This window comes from Misgurnus anguillicaudatus, chromosome 9, assembly GCF_027580225.2.
Source record: "Misgurnus anguillicaudatus chromosome 9, ASM2758022v2, whole genome shotgun sequence".
NCBI classification, from domain to species: domain Eukaryota; kingdom Metazoa; phylum Chordata; class Actinopteri; order Cypriniformes; family Cobitidae; genus Misgurnus; species Misgurnus anguillicaudatus.
Window position 1 is genome coordinate 34,516,924 of NC_073345.2, and position 20,158 is coordinate 34,537,081.

The following is a 20,158-nucleotide window of genomic DNA, read 5'->3' on the forward strand; positions in this document are numbered from 1 at the left end:
ATTAACAAGAAAATCCAAGCAGCATGTTTAATGAGACTGCTTTGGTTTAATGGGGATTAAAAAAGGGAGGGTGGATTTTTTTAATAGTAGGTTTGTTGAGTTCAAACAACACATTTATGTCCAAACAGTAAAAGTAGATTTTGCATAATAGGTGTCCTTTAATACATATACTCTTATTTACGACTCGGGGCTAAAGAAGTGTGTATGCACCGTCTAGTCTCATATATTCAGGGCAGTAGAAGTGGACGACTGTCAGCAGTGCCGCCCCATCACATACATCCTTCATCAAATCCTGCATCGGAGCCAGGTGAGGAAAAGGACGTCCAGACAGGTGATCTCTACGATACCGTACCTGAGACATAACAGAGAGATTTACGATCAATCTAATGCACACAGTCCTTCCTAGACTACATGACACTCTCACAACAACATATGTTAAAAAAAAAATTTCATGCAATTTTTATTTTTCAAAAAGTATCAAACATATTGCTTTGATTGCACTGATTAAAGTTGGATTTTACTGTCAAAATGAATCAATCTTGATCGTGGTGATGATGTGTGATTGGGTGTTTGGATATACAGATGAATGCATGGTTGAGAGTGTGTGCATGTGTGTGAGGTCTTCTCGAGTCCAAAAAAAATCTACCCGACCCGAATCATTTCTAAACCGTACCCGACGTGCATAAATCATTCTTCTTAAAAAAAAGACCTGACCCGAGTCCAACCCAGTCAGACAAAAAAAAACCCAGTGGGTTCGCAACCAATTTTACCCACTCCTTTTCATTTATTATCTATCGACGACACCAAGGTAACTGCTAAATTGTGCATTAAAAATTGATTGACAGGTCTGGCTTAATAATTGATGTCGCAAGCAGTCTTGGCAAACAGAAAGGGGTTTAAAAGGACTTGACGCACATCCGCAACATTGTTTGGGTCTTCTCAGGACAAAAACACAATTATTTTAAATACCCACTCTGGTTTTGGGTCGGACATCAGGTTTTCGGATCTAAGTGGACCCGTGAAGACCTTTAGCGTGTGTGTGAGTACTGTACCACACGAGAGAACTCCACTGGCTCCAGCATGCAATGGGCCAAAGCATTCATGAGATCGGGCTGAGACCACAAAGGGAGGGAGGGAAACAGAGCGGAGGGATGTGGACAGAAAGATGATGCATGAGATGTCAGATGTAAAACTGTTTTGATGGTATCACACAGTAAAGCAGTCATTTGTCCGGAAACAGACCCGGCAGACACACAGGGGGCGCTGTGGCACTTACAGGCAAAAGCTTCCAGTACCATTTTGAGGGAGACTATCCAACACGAAGGGGCGGGGCCAAAGACACAAACAGGAAGAGCACAGAACAGGTCATAATGCTGATTAAATGTTAAGCAGAGAAACAGATGCTATGTTCAGGCAGGAATACTAGCGTACTATATCTGCAGTATATAGTGTACTGTATATATACTGTGTGTATAGTAGGAGAGGACATGGCATGTAACATTTTATCCCACAATGCAATGCACTTGACTTTTCATTTCCAGTGCACAACTTCATTCTTGACTTTTTATTTGAGTAGAGGGACAAAAATGAAGATACTTTTGCATAAAATTGGCTCAATTGAAGGTGGCAGTCATTGAATACTGTTTCAAATACTATTCCCTACCGAAAAATCCAGCTAAGACCAGCATAAGCTGGTTTCCCAGCTTGGTTTTAGCTTGTATTGCTGGTGTAGCAAGCTGGTATAACTGTGTTTTGGTCACTTTTTAAGCTGGTCGTGCTGGAACCCACCAGCTTGACCAGCTTTGCCAGGCTGCGAGGACCAGCTTAGACCAGCTACTACCACCTTAAACCAGCTAAAACCAGCTTTCAGCTTATGCTGGATTTTTCAGTAGGGTTGGAAAGTAAGCATGCAAGTATTCCAGTCAGAAAACAAGGCAGAAAAGATAGAGATTAATAAATCAGATCTGTTGAAATCTGATCAGACTACAACAATAATTCGGACAGTAAACAAGGAGAATACAGGCCTGTGTGCTAATTGTCGGTATTCATCTACTATTACGGGCTGTTTACACAACAATGCTTTTAAACAAAATACAGAAACAGGTTTTTTTTGCATTTTGGCTGTTGATTGACACGACAACTGCTTTTTTGAGTCCTGAAAACATAAACTTTTGAAGACGTGAAGTCTACGTGTAAACTACGTAAAAGCAAATCTGCGATAACGTTGACAGCATGCGCATGTTCATTCTGTCTATAGGCCTGCGTGAGTATAACCCAAACCACTGACCTACATGACTATGTTTTATGCTGCTCAAGATACTAACTGTGGGTTAACACCAGATGCGAGTTCAAACAATTTGCACGAGTAGATTACATACGAAATCAATGCAAAGACGCGATTAGACCCGTCTTCGTGTGGGGCGATGCGAATGACGCGATATGGGTGGCGCGTTTGCTGCGAAAACATGCGCTATTCCCCTCAAACGCGTCTTCGCCCACGTTGAAAAAATTTGAGCGGAAAATTTGCATGACACGAAGTTAAATCCGGCGAGTAATCTAACTCTATTTGGTGTGTACGTAGCATAAGTTTATTAACGCTTCTCCAACAAAGTTTACAAAATGTTGGCTCTTTATTCCCCAGGATCACATAAAAAAAATACCTCATAGTGCATCAAAAAAAGAAAATGCTTGATGCTTTGCCATCTTGATTATTTCTGCTCTATTACTTCTCTGTAGAAGAACGTGTTATGTGCACAGATGCGTAATGTTTCTTTACAAGGTAACAACGCCATCTGCTGGCCTGGCATGCATAATAATAGTCATAATATTATGCTGAGTGACATACGTCGTCATAACAAGTTAGTCGTTAACTGGAATGCATTAAACAAGCACAATTTAACCACAAGGGTCAAATGTTTAATATATGTATTTGCAATCGAATATAGTCGCGGACATTTTTGATTATAACAACTCCTCTCCTTCTTCGTTAGATAACTCCATTCCCGGGGGTCTCGGGATAGTAAAGTGTCTTTTTGGAAGTAATAGGTCATCTGGGTACTTTCACCTACTGCATAGTATGGAAGTAGGCATTTTCGGACGGATTAGCTAGGTTTCCATCAAAACAAAAAGCAAATCTTTTCAAAATACGCAATAAATAAAATGCAAATTAGGTGCGTTTCCATTAAGTTGTTTGAGCAAATGAAGGTGGTATTGGTAACCAACAGTAAATAAAACAAGGCACGCTTAGAAAATCAAGAAAGGACTGCATTTAGTCATGATTGGGCAAGTTATAAATTACTAGCAGTGCAATTTGTTATTGCCAAACTGAATGCTGTGCACATAAGAAGGAATGCAGCATTTTTGATGCAGGCACTAGCAGCAAGGGCACTACGACGACAGACAACATCAGCTGATACAGCTAGACGATCAGTCACCTGGGTTTAATTTTCGCTACGTCAGAATTTATTCGGCAAATGCGTTTCCATCCCCTATTATTCGCATTAACTCTTTATCATCACATAAGTCAAAAACCACCTCAAGCAAGTGTAAAAACATTTTTGCGAATTAAGGGATTTATATTGGAAATTTGGTCCAGCTATTTTCGCAGAACCGCTTAAACTTGTTGTCATGTATCGGTTCAATTTTTCAACAAATAAAAACAATTTTCATTTTTTTACTACATTGTTGTTGTGTAAACATAGCCTAAAACTACTGATATTTGTTTTGAGAATCTGATTGGTCAGACCTTCTGATGGCACGGCGAATCAATGAGCGGCTGTTTCATTTTGAGTTCTTTCTCAGAAAGCTCTCTGGTCTTCAAAATGACCTGCAGCACATAACAAGATACCCATTAAATGTCAAATCATGCTTTTAATATAAAACATTATGTACTTCAACATACTCAACTACTTGTAGTGTCATACAATATTACCACAGTAACAAAAACAAGACAAATACGCTGACCTTGTTGATCCAGAACAGCATGGCGTCCTCCATGTCGAATGGAAGATCTTTTGATGCACAGAAGGTTGAAAAGCGCTTGACGCTCGACACAACTCTCTCCATGGCCATCATCTCCACTGTGTAAGCCATCATCAACGCATCGATCAGTGGAATATGAGAACTCTACACAAACACATCAATGACAAAATGCAATTATTATCAAAAAGAAGTCGAGTGGGCAACTGGTGGAACCAAAAATATAACTAACGAGAAATAGATATTTACATGCATACTGATAAACCCCCAGTCATGATGCTAAGATGTTTTATAGGTTTATGTTCATAACACCAAGACTGAAGGATGAGATACACACCAAAGTAGCTTGCTTAAAAGGAATAGTCAATTTTCTTAAAAGAAAAATCCAGATAATTTACTCACCACCATGTCATCCAAAATGTTGATGTCTTTCTTTGTTCAGTAGAGAAGAAATTATGTTTTTTCATGAAAACATTGCAGGATTTTTCTCATTTTAATGGACTTTAATGGACACCAACAATTAATACTTAACACTTAGGGGTTTTTTCAGCGGAGTTTCAAAGGACTATAAACAATCCCAAACGAGGCATAAGGGTCTTATCTAGCAAAACGATTGTCATTTTTGACAATAAAAAAAAAATATATACACTTTAAAACCACAATTTCTCGTCTAGATCCGGTCCTGAAAGCGTCAGCGCAATATGTCATCACGTCAAGAGGTCACAGAGGACGAACGTGAAACTCCGCCCCAGTGTTTACAAGTGTGTTGAAAGAGGACCATTACGACGTTGTTGTATGTGGAATGATACTAATTAATGTCTTTGTGTCAGTTTATTGTTTAAAATGGTCCGCAAATGTGCGTTTTATATATGTAACACGTGACCTCCCTACGTCACTACGCATTTACGTGAGGTCGCGCTGGACCGGATCTAGACAAGAAATTGTGGTTTAAAAGTGTATATTTGTTATTTTTCTTGTCAAAAATGACAATCGTTTCGCTAGATAAGACCCTTATGCCTCATTTGGGATCGTTTATAGACCTTTGAAACTCCGCTGAAAAAAACTGTTAAGTGTTAAGTATTAATTGTTGGTGTCTATTAAAGTCCATTAAAATGAGAAACATCCTGCAATGTTTTCCTCAAAAAACATAATTTCTTCTCGACTGAACAAAGAAAGACATGAACATTTTGGATGACATGGTGGTGAGTAAATTATCTGGATTTTTCTTTTAAGAAAATTGACTATTCCTTTAATCTCTACTATCCTAATTTAATGTTCAGGGAAGAGGTCTTCATGGGTTCACTTAAGATCCAAAAACCTGAGTAGGTTTGAGTCTAAAAGTTTCTTGTGTGCCACAGATATGGGTCGGGAGAAAATATTAGCAGCATCGGATCTCAAGTCATTTAAAATGAATGTGTTTTGCCGAATGGACCCTAGAAGACCCAAACTAACTCGCGTGTGTGCATCAAGTCCCTGTCCAACCTTGCTTGTGACATCGTGGGGCTGGCGGTAAGTTAATTTTCATTGAGCCAGACCTGTCAATCAATTTTGAATGCACATTTTAGCAGTTACCTTGGTCGTCAGATAGTGAATGAAATTAAATGAAGCAGCGGGCCAAATAGGTTGCGAGGCTCTTGGGTTTCTTTCTGCCTGACTGGTGCGTGCGGGGCTGCAGACTGCACACACGTCGGTGCCGTTTATATTCAGATAAAAAAAATGCCACTGGGTCGGACTCGGGTCTAATTTTCTCGGGTTTGTCTCGGGTCAGGTCTTTCTTTTAAAATAATTATTTATGCACGTCAGGTAAAAAGTGATTCGGGTCATTTCAGGTCGGGTACATTTCTTTGGACCCGGCAGAAAAGACCTCTAGTTCAGGAGTGATAAAAGCATCTGCTAAATGCATTATGTAATGTAATGTAATGTAATGTAATACTCTCTCTCTCTCTCTCTTTCTCTCTCTCTCTCTCTCTCTCTGGTCGTAAACACACCCACAATTCTTACAGAATGCAGAGTCATGCAATAACAGTGTGCGTGTCTGAGAATTGACTATAAACCTAAAGCCCATCTCCATCTGCTTTATGATCAGAGAAACAGAAGTCTTTGGTTTAAGCAAACACTTGCAAGCTGTGAATGCATCTGCTTCGCCACATTATGAATGAACGTATACTGAAAAATGTGTAATTTGGTGCTCACACACCCCTGGATAATTCATATTTCACATACATAATAGCAAAAGCAAGCGATTAAGGTTTAAATTACCATGGGTCATTTATGATGTAGTTATAACATACATCTATGCTTGTAAATAACACACCCAAACAATTATTCTCTCTATGTTGAGACATCATGCGTGCATAGACATAATTAATGCCTAGAGGGGGTGTGAGAGCTTTGGTCCGCTACTGCGATAAGTTACTGTGCTTTTTTAAAGAGAAACCACGCGTCCCCCATTCACTTGTGTACGGTATGTGTTTATGGGGCACTCATGCCTGGACCAATGTGGCGGCGCATGTCAATTCACGCGAATGGGTCGTTGTCAGTGCCACAAGCATTTGTAATGTGCAACGTAATGTGGAATAAAATCTTTCTGTTGCTTTTTTTCTCGTTGCTTTATGAAATTAAGATTGAACCACTGCAGGGACATTAACTATTTTAATGATGTCTTTACTCTGCAGGGCTCGCAAAATCGCTAGTCCGACGTTCCGAGGCTAACCGTGGGTTCACACCAGCCGTTCGAGTTTACTCGCTTCATTCGCGCGAGAAATTCTAGTCATAGAGACATTCACGCGGAAATTCGCATAATGGGAGGGGCTTCTGCGACTCCGCTCGCATCCTGTAATCAAGTCTCTACTAGAGCAAGCTCCTGAATGGTTAATGTGTCACGTTTTTCCACCAAAGTTAAAAATTTTCAATTTGCGCGTTTGCAGCGGCAATGCTCAATTCGCGGCATTTGTACGAACTAGGCGCGCAAATGAGGCTGAATCGCACCTGCCGCTCTAAACGCCTCCTTCGCGCCGTGAGACCTCCAGACACGCGTCAACACGTCTTCACATTGGCTTAACATTGAAATCAGTCGCGCTTGACGTCTCTACCGCGGCTGGTGTGAACGCAGCATAATTGTGCCTTACAGTCGGACTACCAAAATGCATTTCCGTCCTGCCCATTGGGCTATCTTGATTTACAGGAAGGAAAAATATATTTAAATGCTTTTGCATTTTCTCACAGATTTGGTTGGGTAATTATGGTGTATGTAATCATGCATCGGGTAGTCATCTGTATTGATGATTGTAATCTAATTATTTATGTGTTATTCGTGTTTTGATAAATGTTTTGAGGGATCGGAAAGGTCTTGGATTTCATAAAAAATATCTTAAAGGTGCAGTGTGTAATTTTTAGAAGGATCTCTTGACAGAAATGCAAAATATACAAAACTGTATTATCAGGGGTATATAAAGACCTTTCATAATGAACCATTATGTGTTTATTACCTTAGAACGAGACCTTTTTTCTACATACAAAGAGGGTCCCCTTACATGGAAGTTGCCATTTTGTGCCGCCATTTTTCTACAGAAGCCCTTAAAGGACAATTTTTTTTACTAAGTTGTCTCCGACGATGACATGTTTGTCTGGTGGCAGCTACCGTAGCTTCTCCATGTGTTTCAAAAGGAAGGGATGAGCAGAGGACTACGCCGTTGGTTGCAATTCACAACCTCACCACTAGATGCCGCTAAAATTTACACACTGCACCTTTAATCTGTGTTTAGAAGATAAACAAAGTTTTTAAAGGTTTTTGGCTGAACTACCCTTTTAAATGACAAGTAAAAATCCAAAATATCCATAATGGTGACATTTTAAATAGGACAATCGTGTTACTTTAAGTGGCCTTTGTGCCTTGATTCCTGGTTAATTTCAGTATAACCAAACCTGCGCACACACAAATCTGACCAGAAAACACAACACACCAGAGCAGATTCTGAACAGATGGTCATGCTGTGATTAATTCTGTCCTCATATGTGACCCTAGACCACAAAACCGGATCTCGAGTCTCACGGGTATATTTGAAGCAATAGCCAACAACACATTGTATGCATCAAATTATTGATTTTTTTATTGATGTCAAAAATCATCAGGATATTAAGTAAAGATAATGTTCCATGAAGATATTTTGTAAATTTGCTACCATAAATATATCAAAATGTATTTATTATAAATAATACGTGCTGCTAAGGACTCAATATTTTGATTTTTTTTGCAACCTCAGATTTACAATTTCCACATAGTTGTATCTCAGACAATTATGGTCCCTTTCCTAACAAACCATACATCAATGTAAAGCTTATTTATCCAACTTTCAGATGATGCATAAGCCTTATTTGTGGTCCAGGGTCACGTATACACATTTCTAAAACACACACAAAAACTCCACAGACTATATTTACTCTCTAACCATTTTAATCGGGATGGAGGAGAGGTCATCGGTGGATACGGGCGTGTCGTCAGGTTCTCTGACATAAATTCCCCGGCGTGCGAGCGTCTGGATGACCGACTGATGGGAGGTCAGTGATGACACCTGGTCTCCCTTAAGAAGCAGAGCACAGACCCTGCAGTACAGCTCAGAGGACTGAAGGAGACTCAGGACCGGAGGTTTTATGTGTTCCACGCAGTACTGATCTGTGTAGAAGGGATCCCTCAGGTCTGTGGGGATGTGCTCTGCGAGAGAGAGAGAGAGAGAGAGAGAGAGAGAGAGAGAGAGAGAGAGAGAGAGAGAGAGAGAGAGAGAGAGAGAAAGAGAGAGAGAGAGATGAGGAAAGTGAGACACTTCTGTCTTTATATGCCAACAACAGGGTCCCACACTTTAGTAAACTTCAAATTCAAGGACCTTTCAAGGACTTTCCAGGTCCAACACCCTCAAATTCAAGGACTAAATGTGGGGACACATTTCAAGTTAGAGCAAGTTTACATCGTGTTACCTTTTAAGATACATTGTTACAGTTCCCTTTCGAGGGAACTCGCGCTGTGTCACTGCGGTGACACTTTGGGGACGCCTTCAGGAGTAAGTGCGTCTGAATGTGTATATCAAAATCAACCAATAATGAGGCTTAACAACAAAGACAGGGTGACGCGGGAGCCAGAAGTATATCGCTATCTGAAATATTGCCAAAGACGGCGTTACAGGTACGCAGGAAGTATGGCAAGGAAGACGCAGCGTCTCGTTCCCTTCGCAAGGAACAACAGTTACATACGTAACCAGAGACGTTTTCATGTGTCAAACACAACTATGCAAAAAAGCATTTTGGTATGAATCAACATTCGCATACAGAAGATATAAGCATTTAAAGCCAACAGTTTAGCACGTTTCTTAAAAAGTCTAGAATTATATTATCCTACACTACACAGGGAATAATATGGATTTTTTCCAGAAAACTTCTTGCATAAAATAGATTCAAGCACTTTCAATGACCTGTATCTATGTATGTATATTTTCACAAACTTCCCAGGGCCTTGAATTTTTTCCCCCAGATTCACAAACTGTCAAGGATTTCAAGGAGCCGTGTGAACCCTGAAAGTCGTACCTTTTTCATAGTTTGGCGAGTCCTGGCACTTCTAATCAGGTGCGACTTATATGTCAAAAATATTTCATATGAACCAAGAGAAACAATTACCGTCTACAGCCGTGAGAGTCGTCTCTATGCTGCTCCTGTATTTATGTAATTCAATGGATTCAGTGATGTGGAATGACTTCGGGACCTTTTTGAACTTGATTTGGCTTGTTGTGTTAATTTAGGTATGTTCTGTATGCTATTGTGTTCGATGAATAAATGGTAATATTACGTTAACATGTACGGACACCTGCACCTGCTGTTCTCCTGTACCAAAGTATTTATACAATTTTTTCTCTGTAACTATTTTTCTCATCTGTAACTAGTATCATTTATTTAAATGGAAGAAATGACACAGACAGGTGTCAGTGTGAAGATGAAAGAGGATGATGGGAATGTCACACAAATGTCAGACAGGTCATTTTGAGATTAGCTGTTTTTAGCCACACGTCAAAGGCTAAACTCTTGCTCGCTGAAGTAAGAACAGACTGACGCATGACATTGTTGTCATGTTGTTGTCGTTGTACCAATGATATTTTCATCCATTTATCCACTTTTGCAAATTAGTTAACAGTTATACTAATGCAGATAAGTGGTGACTGTTGGTTTTATGCATTTGTTTGAAACAAGAAAGATTTAAGTTTATAAGCAGCTATTGTTAATTTATCCCCCCCAGTGTTGTCACATTACTAGAATTTCAAACTTTGGTACTATACCTGGAAAGATTTCGGTATTAACTTGGATCATTACAGGTAAAAAATAAAAACGGGACAACACGCGTAACAACAACAATTTGGGATGTCTAGAATTAATACTTAGTGATGATTATCAATCTCTAATCTGTGTGTAAGTCCTTCAAAGTTCTTTGCTAGCGGGTTTAACACACGGCTCTGTAGCAACGCATATTTGGCTAACTTCGGCTTTCCATGTTCATTTGACTCGCATCCAGAAAAAACTCTGGCTTTCTTTTACAGTTAAACCAGAGCGAACGAGACGAGGAGAGTAGGCGGGGCACTGCATTCACGACATGCACTGTGTGTGCGCGCGTCATTTGAAAGAAAACGAGAATTTGCAGCTGGTGTTACAAAAAAATAACTCGCAGCTCGTCTCGAAATATCGATTCTGAGAAACACGAGTATTGTAATGGTTTTAAATTTCCAGGATCGATATGTGTCGAAATTGCAATATTTTTGACAACACTAACGTCCCCCAACAGTAAATTACACAATAAATTAATTACAATGTTGTTACAATGCTAAAAACAAAGCTGTGAGAGCTGAGTTTGCGCTATATGCTAGTTAATGCTATATGCTAACGTTTAGGCTGAAGTTCTACTACTGACATTACAGTTACGTTGCAGGTACGTCCATTAACATCTCCAAACAATTGATTATTCCTCAAAATCTGTCTCTTCATCTGATGCAGACTCAAACATAAGATCTGTTTGCACACACAGAGCTACTGAAGGAGCTTCTCTGAGAAACAGCCAATCAGAGCAGAGCTCAACATTATTATTCATGACCCTTTTAAATAAGTAAGGTAATAATAGATCATTTCATTATAAAGGCAAATCTAGGGTTGTAAATGGACATGTAAAACCACCTCTTGCACATACCTTATATAGATATAAGATAACAATTTAACAGATTATTACAATCAGGACTCCAGACTGCCACCAAAATTTGAGAGTGTGCCACTGAATTTTACATCGTCACACATGTGCGACCAGTAAATCTGACCTTTTTTTTGTGATGTGACCCTGAATTTAAAACAGCACATTGCACTTTCTGCATCTATCATCAAAGTATTTATTAGTAATATAGTGTATTACTTAGTAGAAATGTGAATATTTGGTTAGCATGTTGATTTACAGTGTGTGCCCCTAAATTTTCTGGTTGTGCCCCTAAAATTTTCAGTTGGGGGCTACTGTGCTCCTAGTGAAAAAAGTTAGTCTGGAGCCCTGACACTGCACCTTTAAAATAATCTATTTACAATCCTATGCCTATTGCGATATGCACATCTGCGATTATTGCACTGGTTCAATATATTGTGCGGTCCTGCTGCGCGTGTTCCCTTGAATTCGAACCCACATCTTTTGCGCTGCTAACCTGCTAAAGCGCTACCAATAGAGCTACATGAACAATGTTTGTTTGCAATATGGATTAATTTCTCCTGTGCATGTTCATTTTCCTATCCACCAGGGTCTTCTAAGGTTTTGCTTAGTTAAGAGGTCAAAGGTCAACCAATCAGATTAAAGCCTGGGGTGGATTAAAAGTGGCAGACTGTCTAATATCCTTGTGTGTGTTTTTTAGAGATTCAACATACACTGCACTAGATATTTCTCAGTACTGACCACTGGGATTACCATGGTATCACTTCAGTTAACCACAGAAATGTCTCTCTGCTTTCTTTTCTTTGTGAGATACACACTAAACAACACCAATGTCATCTACTGTTGGTGTTGCAGAGAGTCACTGGAGCACTGAATTCATCACCGAATGGATGTGCACCACTTCTCATTAATAAATAAAAGCTGACAGTCAGAAATGGGTCACACACACACACACACACACACACACACACACACACAATGAGGGTTTCCCTTGTAAGGACATGCGATCAAATGTATAAACCTGGACAAATCAGCAAAACACAACATACACCAAATGTAAAGCCCTATGATTTCCGAGATGCGGAAAACACGGACGGAATCACAGAGTACTTACAGATCTATAGGCAATAATCAATACGGGAATAATCAATACAGTAATGACACAGCTCATCTCAAGCACAAGTGTACAACACTTCTATAAAATTGACAACAAAACTAAAGAAACAATATGTTTTTCAGTGTTATACACACACACGAGCAATATTAAAATACAACATTCATCATTCTCTCTCTCATGATCACACACAGCTATATCTGTCTGTAGGATTAGTGATGTCACACTAATGCTGGTATTTTTGTCCCTCGAGTAAGCTGCTAAAAGAACACAAACCACCATCATCTTCTCCGTACTTCTCAAACAGACATCTGATACTGATGCTGTATTAGTGAGGATCTCTTATAAACTCAATGGTTTTTGCCACATCTGTACACACACTTTCTCATTACCTTACAAATCCAAACACAAGCTCAGAACAACCTGGCCAGTCATCACATCTCACTGCAATCATCCCAGAGCATTCAGGTTAGAGAAGTAGACGAGTATGTGCTCTTACCTTCACCATAAGCTTTGGCAAAGAGCCAGCGCAGGTTTGCCTCGATCTTAGCCCGGGCTGAATCATACATCTCCAGTGGCACAATTTCAAGGCCTCCCTCCACCGAATCCACTCGTCTGGGTCCTCCATCCCCACCTGCAAGAGCACCTACGTCCATCCTAAACACACAGTTATCACATGACTTTGCAATACAGAGCATGAGCAACGTCTTTTGGCTTTTGACAAAAGCGGTTTATGTCAACATGAGAGAAAAAAACAGATATTTGAGCAATTTCATTTAGGCACAATTTCACAGACAAGGCTTAGCTAAAGCCAGGACTAGGCCTTAGATAAATTAAGCCGGCATTTCAAAGTTGATTCACTGTTGAATCAATGTCAAATTACCTTTTTATTTTGCTAATTGATTCAATGTTGAAACAAGAACTGACATTATTTCAACCAAATTTCAACGTTAATTTTTTAGGCTTTTTATTAACCTTTTGCAACCGTTTAGCATTAACTATTGTATCAACGTTGTTTCAACATTAAAACAAGAACTGACATTATTTCAACCAAATTTCAACATTGATTTTTAAGCATTTTATTAACCTTTTGCAACCATTTAGCATTTACTGTTGTATCAACATTGTTTCAACGTTGAAACAAGAACTGACATTATTTCAACCAAATTTCAACATTGATTTTTATGCTTTTAATTAACCTTTTCCAGCCGTTTGGCATTAACTGTTGCATCAACATTGTTTCAACGTTGAAACAAGAACCGACATTATTTCAACCAAATTTCAACGTTGATGTTTATGCTTTTAATTAACCTTTTCCAACCGTTTCGCATTAACTGTTGTAATAACATTGTTTCAACGTTTAAACAAGAACTGACATTTCAACCAAATTTCAACGTTGATTTTTATGCTTTTAATTAACCTTTTCCAACCGTTTGGCATTAACTGTTGTAATAACATTGTTTCAACGTTGAATCAAGAACTGACATTATTTCAACCAAATTTCAACGTTGATTTTTAAGCATTTTATTAACCTTTTGCAACCATTTAGCATAAACTGTTGTATCAACGTTGTTTCAACGTTGAAACAAGAACTGACATTATTTCAACCAAATTTCAACGTTGATTTTTAGGCTTTATATTAACCTTTTGTAACCGTTTGGCATTAACAGTTGTAATAACATTGTTTCAACGTTGAAACAAGAACTGACATTAATTCAACCAAATTTCAACATTGATTTTAAAGCATTTTAGCATTAACTGTTGTATCAACGTTGAACCAAGACATTATTTCAACCAAATTTCAACATTGATTTTTAAGCATGTTATTAACCTTTTGCAACCTTTAGCATTAATTATGTTCATAGTTCTGCCTATAGTGTAAATACACTTTTACATAGCCCATCTGTATAGTATGTTCATAGTACACCTATCTGTATATCGTGCTTATAGTATTTAATATCTGTAAATTATGTCCATAATACTTACCTGTATAGTTATTGTACATATTATAGACCTTTATTCTGTACTTACTGCTTATTGCACTTCTGGTTAGACGCTAACTGCATTTCGTTGCCTTGTACCTACATGTGCAGTGACAATAAAGTTGAATCTAATCTAATCTAATCTAACTGTTGTATCAACGTTGTTTCAACGTTGAAACAAGAACTGACATTATTTCAACTAAATTTCAACGTTGATTTTAAGCATCTTATTAACCTTTTGCAACTGTTTAGCATTAACTGTTGTATCAACGTTGTTTCAACGTTGAAACAAGAACTGACATTATTTCAACCAAATTTCAACGTTGATTTTTAGGCTTTTTATTAACCTTTTGCAACCGTTTGGCATTAACAGTTGTAATAACATTGTTTCAACGTTGAAACAAGAACTGACATTAATTCAACCAAATTTCAACATTGATTTTTAAGCATTTTATTAACCTTTTGCAACCGTATAGCATTAACTGTTGTATCAACGTTGTTTCAACGTTGAAACAAGAACTGACATCATTTCAACCATATTTCAATGTTGAAGGTCAGCCATATGTCTGCTGGGTAAAGCATTTTTTCTAAACATGTCTTAGAAAAATGTGTTACTGGTGTGTATCTTGAGACAAAACAATGGCACTGGGATATTTTAGGATCTGTATGTGCAAGTTATTTTCGGTTGAGACAGATCAAACATATGTTTTAGTCTAGGACTAGCCTTAAGGCTTGTCTGTGAAAATGGGCTTAGTCTTTTATTGGTAAAGTCCGGAAAACCTAAACACAAATACTATGCGCGAACAAAAATGTACCACGATGCTATTATGGTTTCTGGACATAAAAACAATTTGGCACCATGTGATACCACATCACTGCTACTACACTTTTTATGGGTGATAGCCTTTAATGTTTAAAGAAATTAGTATGAGCATAATAGAGTACTACGTAGGTTATTGTCCAGGCCCAGATGTCAAGCAGACAGTGCTTAACCAACATACTGATACTAAGAGTGAGTGCTTATCACAAAGATTTATGGATGGACAAGTACTACGTTTCAGTTTTTGGGGAAGAATCCCCTCCCATCAAACACAGGACACGATAATATCACTGAATGACTATTCAAAAGTGATGAATGCATGCTTGTGAAATAATCCAATTATAAAACAGGTAATCAAATATTATTTTCACAGTGCATCTGGGTGTAATCTGTATAATTAAAGAAATATGATGAATGAACGAATGAATGAGACTGCTTTACTACCGCTATACATTGCTAGTATATGTGCACCTGTCACACAGGTCAATGACAGATTCAGTTACCTTCAGCCCTGCGTCAAATCCACAGTCCAGTTTTAAAAACACATGAATATTCCCGATGCTTTGTTATTAAAGATCCGTCTGATTTCTCCCCTCCCCGCCCAGCAACGCGATGCGATACGACGCGCCGCGGCCTCGGCTACATGACAACCGCAGGACGCGCCGCCGTTATCTCCGGGAATTATGACGTCAAAGGGTAGATGAGTTTAAATAAATGCTGCCGTTTTAAAAACGCATGTTTGCTCGCGACTCTCCCGCCATACAGGCGCTGTTACATTGTTTCGGAAGCAGCCGTTGTCACGGGAAGACGCCATGACGCGAGGCGGATTCTCGACCGGTGTTATTGTCGCTATGGATATCTGCGCTCTCGTATAAGGCGCCAGTGCGCATGCGCGCATCCCGCATCCGTGAGGGGGAAAGAAACCCATCATGCCGATGTCAGCCTTTACTTTCTTATATTTTTAAGGGATTTACGAAAGAATATTCATTTACTTTAACCTTAAATTACAATATTAAACTGATTTCTAACATCTAAATGTTAAAACAGGAAACTTTTACTTGTTTAATTTGCCAAATGTATGTCTTTTTGTATGAAATCAGACCAGTATCTACTAATGTATTCCCTAAATGAAAAATATTATAGTAGGTATACATTAGTATCCACTATAATAAACACGAAATCACATCATTCTCATCATATTTTAACGCGCAGCTCTACAGCGCCACCTGCAGTAAACGACTGTTGATGCTTTGCTTGGTCACAAAGTGTAAAGCAGGACAGCAGGACAGCATTCAATCATTTAATATTGACCCAATCTCTTGTGCCTACTTTACCAAATCCCTACTGAGAATACTGGAAAACATTGATTCATCTTACATGATGTGTGATGTAGTTTAGTGATGTGTATCAGTATGTGTCCCTATAATATAATATATTTAATTTAATCACTGATATCATTAACTTTTAAATCTATTTACTGTGCAATGCAAAATACATAAGATAACATTTCATTTTTTTTCTTTGAGCAATCAGCAAATGTTTATGTACCAGTTCTTCATCATTAGATTATGAGCTATACAGAATTGAAAATATGTTAATAAATAAATCAGGATATTATTATTTATAGTTAAAATATCCGAGTCAAGCATAACAGAACCCATACAGCAAAACTATATTTTTAAATATATTCCAAAATATACATGAAATATGTATGATGATATATATATTAAAATATGTTTACAAATAATTATTTTTCACAGATATATTTTTTGGCAATTTTTTGTATATATATTTTAAATATATTTAAAAAGCTTTTGTATGTTATAACAAACCTGTAAACAACAGGATTGAAAAGTTTACAATTAAATATATTTAACCTGCAAAATTATACTTAAAATTTTATATTTTATACATATTCATTTTATACAAACTTTTATATTTTGGCCAGAATTTTTTTTTTTTTGCCGTATTGGTTGTAAAATTAAAAATGTATGTGTTGCCCCTGAAATACATTTTGAAATATATGTTAATATATGAAGGTTAAAATTAAATATATTTTCAAATTTAAAATATATTTTTACAAAATGTATTTACCATATATTTAAAACATATTTTTGGCCAAAGTATTTTTATGTTTTGCCGTATGGGAACAGTTGTATTTAAAAATTACATTTTAAAGCAACTATGAAATAAAATGCTTTTATTGTCTATATTTTATTTTGATGATAAAGTGAAACAAAACTATGATGATTGGTCATTACAGTCCTGCTACTTTAAAAACCTTTAAATAGATGAGATACAAAAATATTTTTAAAGAGATTATTGTATATGTGTTAGAGATTATGTTCTGACAATTCACAGAAGTCTACATGTCCATTTAAAAACCACAATTGGGTCCACTGACTGTCAGATAGACTCTGCTTAATGATTTCTGATAAATCAAACACTTCCACTTCACTGAATGAGTTTTGTTATTGATTAAACAGTCACACAGGAACAAACTGAAAGTTCATATTGAAATCACTTTGATCAGTGATGATCCTCTAACTGGAACCAAACAATCTCTACATTTCTAAAATCTAAGATCTGAGGAAAGTATAACATCAAGAACATTATAAATCTCCATCCAAAACTCATTCTTTTCAATTTTTCTATACACACAGAGTTTAAAGCTTTAAATAGCTATGAAGGTCTTTGTGTGTAAAAGATTCATCAAGTAAGCGTCACAGGTTTCTCCAGGATCGGAGAAAAGCATTTACACTCGAGTATTCTGAGATGCTTCAGGTTCAAAAATAACCAAATAATATGAGAGAGAAGCTGAAACCTATTATAACCATTTAAAATATTTACACTATATTACACAAGAATACCTTATCAGCAGAAATACCTTACAAAAAGCAACCATGGTTTTACTATTAGTAATCAATACACACAAAAAACATGGTTACTACACTTTTACAAAAAAAAACTTTTCGTAAGGGAAATGTAGGAGTTTAATGGAGCCTTCTATTGGAATAGGATTGAGTGAGAGTATTTCCTTGTAATCTTTTATAAATATGGAAATTTTTCATCAATATGGGTTTCAGTCAATTAACAATTACCCTCACACACCGGTTAGTAATGAGTGCCTCAGAAAAAAGATATGGTCAATAATCAAAAAAAAAAAAAAAAGATCCTGCAGACTATCAGTCTAGCAACAATATGATTTATTTTAAATCAGTAATTCTTAAAGTGTGGTCCGCGGACCACTAGTGGTCCGCCAAACCCCCCAAGTGGTCCACCAAAAGATGACCTAAACTAGGCAAGTGTTTATACAAAATTATCACTTATTTAAGTAGATTTTTAATGCACTTGTGATATCAGTTCTTGCCATTCTGTTTTAATAACGTAAAAATGGATCGGTGACTAAACCAAAGAGGAGTCAAAAGAAAAGATCAAGCGTCAACTGAAAGCAGCTAAAATCCACAGATCTAACTAGTTTTTGTTTCATGTGTAAAATCCCTGTAATTTCAGTGATTTTGCACATTAAGGGGAAAATTTACCATAGTTACAACCATAGACTTCATATACCCACCACCTCAGTTTTAAACATGTGCAGTTTGTTGTTCATATTAAGCTGCAACTCATTTCACATTTACTTTTTTAAATGAAATAAAATTCATATAATAATTTCTGAACATAACATTGCATTTGTGTTTAAAAAAATTAGTTTTTGACTTGAAACAGTTGCATATTAAACTTAAATTTAGCTTATCCTTCCTATTTTGTTGTTTTTTGGGGGCGTGTTAGAGTGGGATTCTGTTAGGTGGTCCTCAGAAAACAATTGGAAGATAAAGTGGTCCTTGGGCTGAAAAAGTTTGAGAAACACTGTTTTAAATGTATATATTAAAGCTCCAGTGTGTCAGTTTTAGTGGCATCTAGTGGTGAGATTTTGAAACGCAAAGTGAAGCTACGGTAGCACCCACAGGACAAACATGTCTTCACCTGAAACAACGTAGTAACAAAGGGCTATGGTAAAAACATGGTAGTGACTTCCATGTAAGTGGACCTGCGGTGTAACTTAAAAACGGCTCTACTAATAAAGCAAAATAAATCACGCTATTTGCATGTAGTTGGACGCTTGAACATTTTGAGTTAACTTGCTTCATTTGAGCTTAAAATTCGTGTCATTCGCCAACGTTAAATTCAGATGCAAATACACTCTATTTGCCGGCTTAAGCTGGCTCAGTATGTATATACATTATATACAGTAGGCTATATATAGCTCAAATTGAGTAAAGAGCATTTTTTTACCCTATTGTCCAACCTCCTCACTTACTTTCTTCTAAGCAAGATTGTTTTTATTCCCGTTTCAATAAAAGTACAAAGTGTTGTACAGCTCCGGGTGTCCAAATATGCCGACAATGTTTTTGTCCTCCATTGTTGTTTCTTATTTCTGCCTCAGCTTGCTATGTCGTAATCATGTCACTAATAGAGCAAGATCCTGATTGGTTAACGTGGCGCGAATATCCACCAAACTTCAGATTTTTCAATTTGTGCAATTTACACGCCTGAAACGCTTAATTCTTTGCATTGACTTAACATGTAAATCACTCGCACTTCACGCTTCATTCGCGTCTGCTGTAAACGCACCATAGTTGCTAAACGCAAAGCATCACTCTAGATTCTCGCTGGATTTTACTTTGTGTCATGCAAATTTTTCGCTTGAGTTGAATATTTTCAACTTGCACGAAGACGCATTTGAGGCGAATAACTCTCGCATTTGCCCTGCCCAATATGCATCATTTGCATCGCCCCATGCAAGTTCATGTCTTTTTTGTATATTTTTTTGGCCATTTTGCCTTTATTTAACAGTGAATGAGGAAAGTACAGGGAGGAGAGAGGGGTATGGGATTGGCAAATGACCCCGAGTCGGGAATTGAACTCGGGTCGCCGAAAGCACCACGTCGGAGCGCTGCCCACGTCTTTGCATTGAAATGGTGTGCCCAATTAGGTGAAAAAAACAACAGCATTAATTGCGTACGGTCTTTGCATACATAATATGGTTATGT

At 37.5% G+C, this 20,158-nt stretch overlaps 1 protein-coding gene across 6 annotated transcripts in view; it reads right to left on the reverse strand.

The window, feature by feature from the left end:
• camsap1a (calmodulin regulated spectrin-associated protein 1a) overlaps positions 1 to 15,990 on the reverse strand; it is a 29,505-nt gene extending 13,515 nt beyond the window's left edge. For 3 of the 6 annotated variants that reach the window (XM_073871559.1, XM_073871556.1, XM_073871557.1), the window contains exons 1-7: positions 15,611 to 15,990; positions 12,805 to 12,962; positions 8,427 to 8,689; positions 3,964 to 4,125; positions 3,746 to 3,826; positions 1,053 to 1,112; positions 211 to 352 (exon numbers count right to left, since the gene is read on the reverse strand). In XM_073871559.1, coding sequence (XP_073727660.1) covers positions 211 to 352; positions 1,053 to 1,112; positions 3,746 to 3,826; positions 3,964 to 4,125; positions 8,427 to 8,689; positions 12,805 to 12,961 — 865 coding nt within the window. In that variant the 5' untranslated portion in view covers position 12,962; positions 15,611 to 15,990. Of the gene's footprint in view, positions 1 to 210; positions 353 to 1,052; positions 1,113 to 1,276; positions 1,310 to 3,745; positions 3,827 to 3,963; positions 4,126 to 8,426; positions 8,690 to 12,804; positions 12,963 to 15,610 lie in introns of all 6 variants that reach the window. The other 3 variants (XM_073871558.1, XM_073871561.1, XM_073871560.1) reach the window with 2 other exon arrangements.
• Between the last annotated feature and the right edge of the window lie 4,168 nt (positions 15,991 to 20,158).